At 31.7% G+C, this 6,267-nt stretch overlaps 1 protein-coding gene across 1 annotated transcript; it reads left to right on the top strand.

The window, feature by feature from the left end:
• The first annotated feature begins 1,061 nt into the window (after window positions 1–1,061).
• LOC109339361 (peroxisomal 2,4-dienoyl-CoA reductase) lies at window positions 1,062–4,460 on the top strand. Its single transcript, XM_019576782.1, has 4 exons — window positions 1,062–1,468; window positions 2,745–2,914; window positions 2,992–3,214; window positions 4,062–4,460. The coding sequence occupies exons 1-4, from the start codon at window positions 1,123–1,125 to the stop codon at window positions 4,214–4,216; spliced, it is 894 nt and encodes a 297-aa protein (XP_019432327.1). The 5' UTR covers window positions 1,062–1,122; the 3' UTR covers window positions 4,217–4,460.
• Window positions 4,461–6,267: the final 1,807 nt, after the last annotated feature.

The following is a 6,267-nucleotide window of genomic DNA, read 5'->3' as shown; positions in this document are numbered from 1 at the left end:
ATTAAAAACTTATTTTTTTCTTAGAAGATAATTCTTTTATAATAATTTATATTATATTGAGAATCTACACTTAATCTCAAACTATTGTCAAAATTATAATATCATATATATTTAAATATTCAAACAAAATTATAATATGTGTATCTCAATACAAAAAAAGTGTGATATAATTTTTTAAAATGAAATATGTAGAAGTTAAATATTCTATAAAGTTAAATATATAAAATTAAGAATGTGAGTTGTTAATACAAAATGTATATTGACACACTAGTTATTATAAAATATATACTTAACCTTTATATCTGTGCAATTGGTTAAAATGAAAATAGTGAGTGTATTCATTTAAGAGTAATATTCTCTTAACAAATCCTTAACCATATTTTATCATTAATAAATAAAATAACAAAGTAAGTATATAATATTTATTACCTTTCTTATTTTATATAATTATAACATCTATTATTAGTGTAAATATTTATACACCGTTATTACATTGTCTATTATTAATTTAGATTATTTTTAAAGAGCTAATAATAATTAAATATCAATAATAGATAATGTATTGAAAATATATACAACTTATATACTCTTAATGCATATATATTTTATATCTTTTCATATTATATGGTGAAGTAGGAGGAGAACATATAGAAGGGTATATCATTTTGCATCCAACCACTAATTATCAAATTGAGATCACCTATTTCATTTTTGATGTTTTATTTATGTGTCAATCCAATTAAAAAGTGATATCTAAATAAAAAGAAAAATTATAAAAGTAAAAATTAATTTTTTATATTATTTAATATAATATAATAAATTTGGGACATGAGAGACAAAAAAAAATATTGGGGCTTAGATCCTTCTCCCTACCATACATATGTACCTAAGATTAAATCTTAAGATGAGCAAATGTCGATTCATAAGAATAATACTTGTTGAGATAAACACGTAAATAATCTTACAGAAAAGAATTTCGTATGTATGTAAGAGACGACAACTAATGTTGTGACAAGTAATTTATAAACCACAAGTGTTGAACTAACTCAACCCAACTCTTCATACAAGATCTCATTTTTCAGTGCAACTAAATTTTGTGATCGAGAGAGAGAGAGAGAGAAAATGGAATCACCATTCAAAGGAGATATATTGAAAGGAAAGGTAGCTCTAATAACAGGAGGAGCTTCTGGAATTGGATTTGAAATATCAACACAGTTCGGTAAACATGGTGCTTCTGTTGCTCTTATGGGTCGACGTAAGCAAGTTCTAGATTCAGCTGTTTCTGTTCTTAAATCACTTGGAATCCCTGCTGTTGCTTTTGAAGGTGATGTTAGGAAACAAGAAGATGCTACTAGAGTTGTTCAATCAACTTTTCAACATTTTGGGAAAATTGATATTCTTGTTAATGCTGCTGCTGGCAATTTTCTTGTTTCTGCTGAAGATCTTTCCCCTAATGGATTCCGAACAGGTTTTATTTTGTTTTATTTCTAGTTATTAATATAATTATGTAAAATTGCATACTGTTATTTTTTTTATTTTGTTATTTCTAATGTGAAAAAATTTCATGTTCATAGTTTTTGACGCTTTTGTTTATGTAGAGGTTGTTTGTTTAGAATTTGAGGTTTATTAAGTTATTATTTGGAATCATGTTAGTGGGAATGTTGGACAACATTTCCAGGAATTTTGATTCCCATATTTTATACCATGGTCACAGAATTAGACTAACTACTAACTGGTTCGCATGTACTGATTCGCGGTATGTTGGTGACTTGGTTCGCTGCTGTATGTGATGTGGTTCGCTGTGACCGGAGAACTGAACAATGGTTGATGGATGGTGACGGCTGATGCAGACGGGCAAGGGGAGGAAAACCTAAGAAAGGTGTTGCTCTTGTGAGACGGAAGGACGGCCGTGCAGGAAGCGATCAAACCCTAAAAAAATAACCTTATGGGCTTTCCAACTGACCCATTTACTAAGTTTTTTTCATAATCAAAATGACTCATCTAAGTGAAGTATAATCATATTATTACATCATAAATAGCCTAAATCAAATATGGAATTAAATTAAATATTTTAAAATTATTAATTATTTATGATTAATAGTTAATAATAATATGAGTATAAAGAGTGTACCAACTAAGTATAGTCCTAACATATCAGTGGTCTCGCGGTAGTTATCGAAGAGAACCATGTCTATCGGGTAACTATGTGTTGGAAAACATTTCCAGGAATCTTATCTTATACCATGCCATTCTTGGGGGGAATTTATCTCTGCTCAAGTTAAGGGGCGCTTTAGAGAGTAAAGTGCAAGCAGTAACAACAGATGGGTTGATTCTCATGCATCTATGATCTGTTACACAAGCGCCTGTATTTTATAAGATAAATTAGCATTGACCTTTCTGTTATCAGTTATCAACCTAACTATTTTTTGTATAAAGTGCATCTCACACTCTAGAGTACCCTGATATTGGTATGGAGATGCATCTTGTACAAACAAATGTCTCAAATATTTCAGGTTATTTCATTAAAAATATATGTTAAAGTTTATACTGCTGTTAGAAATAAGTCACATCGAAAACATTACTGCTTAAATAATGCAGCATCCCTAAAAAGTGAGGCTAGGATAAGTTTTATTATGTTTCAGATGAGTAGTTACCCCAAGACATTTCTAGTTACACCCTTTTTTTAATCATACTTATTGAGCAATAGAAGTGAAGTGCTAATGAGTTGTAATTATTCTTTGCAGTTTTGGATATTGATTCTGTTGGCACATTCACAATGTGTCATGAAGCACTAAAGTATCTCAAAAAAGGAGGACAAGGAAGGAACTCTTCCACTGGAGGAGCAATAATAAACATTAGTGCTACCTTGCATTATACAGCTAATTGGTATCAAGTTCACGTGTCCGCAGCTAAGGTTTGTAGCACGTTACCTTTACGTTTAAGTTCATCTTGTTTGCCGCATTCAACTTTGTATTTCTCTTTATTCAACAGGCAGCTGTTGATGCCACTACAAGGAACTTGGCATTAGAATGGGGAACAGACCATGATATTAGAGTCAATGGTATTGCACCAGGTCCAATAAGTGGCACTCCAGGCATGAGTAAATTGGCTCCGGATGAAGTAACTAGCAAGGACAGAGAAGAAAGGCCTCTGTATAAACTAGGGGAGAAATGGGATATTGCCATGGCTGCTCTCTACCTAGTGTCTGATGCAGGTTGGTAACTGTATTCATTCAAATATTGAACATTATTCTTTCAATCTAGTTTACATATTTTTATTAGGGGAATCAAATAATTCTTCCATGTATATGAATGTCCACATCAGTTGAATGTCATAAAGTATTTCCAATTTTCGAGCATTATTTTTTCACCTACTTTGTGGGAAACCTTTTGGAAATCTTCAAACACATTTTCTTAACCTCTTTCTTCCCAAAGATGTTAAGTACATTGAATAATTATGTTTTTTGGTATTTGTGTTCTTGTTTGCATTGTTTCTTCTACTTTATTCTCATCCTATATACCACAAGTATAAACTGTGGTGTCCCTAGACAGATACTATCAATCTGTGTGCATCATTCTTGTAATATGTATTAATGCTAATGGTTTTGTTTGATCTCTTTTTGCTTATGATTCATAAACCCACACACACTTTCTTTCGCATTCCGACCCTCATTGCACGTCAATCTGACCTTTGATATCTTGCTTCTGTTGTTGCTATCCATTGTCTGGATATCTGTCCAGGGAGACTTCTGAAACATGCATTATTTTAATGTGCTAAATTTGCATAAGATTTTTAAACATATCCTAGAATTTCATTTCTGATATCCACCATGTGAAGAATATGGTTAAACCAAATTTAGAGCCACATTTAATAGTCTTATAAATGATTTTTATATAATGATATGCGATTGATATCCTTTTTAAGGTGACTTATGTAGAGAGTGCTATATTATTGAAATGGGGGCCTTGTTGTCTCTAGCTACCTATTTTACTCATCATTTTATCCATTTCATTCTGTTATTGTGTCCATGGAAACTTAAAAATATGTTCGAATTTGTGAAGGGAAATTCGTTAATGGCGATACTCTCATAGTTGATGGAGGACTTTGGCTGAGCCAGCCTCGTCATATATCGAAAGAGGCAGTGAAACAGGTTTCACGATCAATAGAAAAGAAGTCCAGAGTTGCACCAGTTGGTGTTCCAAAAAGCAAGCTGTGAGCCTCAGATTCAGTGATATACAGTGAAGGAAATAACTTCTCTATAGAATATTATGGTGGATATGAGATATTTGTTACATTTAAATAATTAAGTTTAGGTATCATGATTAAAAATCATAGGCTCATGGCTACATTCCATGACTGTGCTTGGAAAGCATGGATTTGTTATGAACATGAATTATGGGTAGGTTTTTATAAACAAGTCTAGCTCAATAAAAGATTTTTAATTTATGGTTGTTTACCAATTATGAACAAATTACAACTTAATAATCATTCACAAGTTTCTTATTAACCTGAATGGATATAGAATGCTTTGAAGTATCAGTGTTTGTGATAGGATTAGCACAGTATCAGCTTGCATGGTTGCACTTGATATTGGAAATTAGTTTCTTCTATCATCAATGGTATGCACAGCCTCATGCTAAACTTAATCATTGATCTCACTCAATAGTCAGTACCCAACAAACAAAACCACACTTACACAAACAAAAAACATCCACTTACCACAAAAAAACATTCACTTAACTAAATCCAGACCGCATGAAAACATTCACTTAACTAAATCCAGACCGCATGAAAACATTCACTTAACTAAATCCAGACCGCATGAAAACATTCACTTAACTAAATCCAGACCGCATGAAAACATTCACTTATCAAACTCTTCAACAACAAAACCAGACTACTAGAAAACACTCCCTTTTCAGCTCCTGAGCATTTTCATTTCATGAAGTTGTTATTTTTTGGGGTTTATCCATATCCCATCCCATTTCTCATACCATGCTGTTTGTTTCAAATAATTTCTTTTATGGTGACATATTTCTTTCCCGGAGAAGAAGCAATGACGGTATCTGGGAAATAAGTATCGGCTAACTCTGTGTCAGCAGCCGTGCTAAGATAAAGGATGTAAGCGTTATCCAGAATGATTGGGCATAAAGCATTTGTAAGTGGCCTTTTAAGTTTGCCGTCAAATCCCCGGGCTTAACCCTAGATAGGCGGTCAAGTTGGAGTAATCATATTACATTTTAATAATCTATTTGAAATTATATCCATAATTAAGAAGTCGTTTTAGATGATACAAAATTGTTTTCTTTTAGATGAATGTTTGTGTTTAAGTTTTGCATATGAAAAAAAACCATAATTCAATATATTGTGCATGATCTCGGCTCAAACATCCCTCATGGAAAATTGTTGTTGATACACAAAAAAGTTATACCAATAATACGCAATTAGTGCATCATCTACTATTCATTTGTGTTATTTTTCTTAGAGAGTCGATAATGATAAAACATGTATGATGAGTGATGCAATGATAATGTATCAATCTTATACATTTTCAGTGGTATAACTCAGTGGCAAATTAAAAGGGTGTTTTTAGTTCCTTAATGTTTAGTTTACAAAATCTTCCTTTCTTAATTAAATGTAATTTTCTATGTGTCAAAGTACATAGTATACGAACATACCGTATGGACGTTTGTGGTCAACTAATACTTTAAAAGGAAATGTTAATAGGTACCTTAATAGGTAAGAGATGCAAGATAAAACATTAAAACTCTTGTATTAGAATAAGAGGATACTTAATATATTAAGAGGTTAAAAATTGAGTTTCAATCGGTATTTCTATTTTTTAATCATTAATTAGTGCACGCAGGACAATTCTTAACCCAACTCATACTCTAATTAGAAGAGCTACTTTAGAAGAAGAATAAAAACAACCATAGGAAAAATTAAAAATAAAAATAAATACATTACTCTGACCAAGTTTAGTCACCCTCATTTTGAAACGAGAAAACGTGGCAATTGGTAAAATAGCTTTCGAATTAGAGTAATCATTTTCAGTGCACATTTATCATTTCCAATCGCAAATACGTTACCTATGTGCATTGCTAATTGAATTTTAAACTTTTCCCATTAATCTTTGACCTAATGCATTCTCCATTTCCAGCTTGAATTTCAGTTTTTCTATTCATTCATTCGACTCCTTAACCTGATTAGCATTCTCCATTCCACAATTAAATTTAAGTGTTTCTATTATGTGGTCAAGGGCATTGG

The sequence above is a fragment of the Lupinus angustifolius genome, unplaced genomic scaffold (assembly GCF_001865875.1).
Source record: "Lupinus angustifolius cultivar Tanjil unplaced genomic scaffold, LupAngTanjil_v1.0 Scaffold_74_5, whole genome shotgun sequence".
NCBI lineage: Eukaryota > Viridiplantae > Streptophyta > Magnoliopsida > Fabales > Fabaceae > Lupinus > Lupinus angustifolius.
This window is presented reverse-complemented; position numbering and strand designations above follow the sequence as displayed.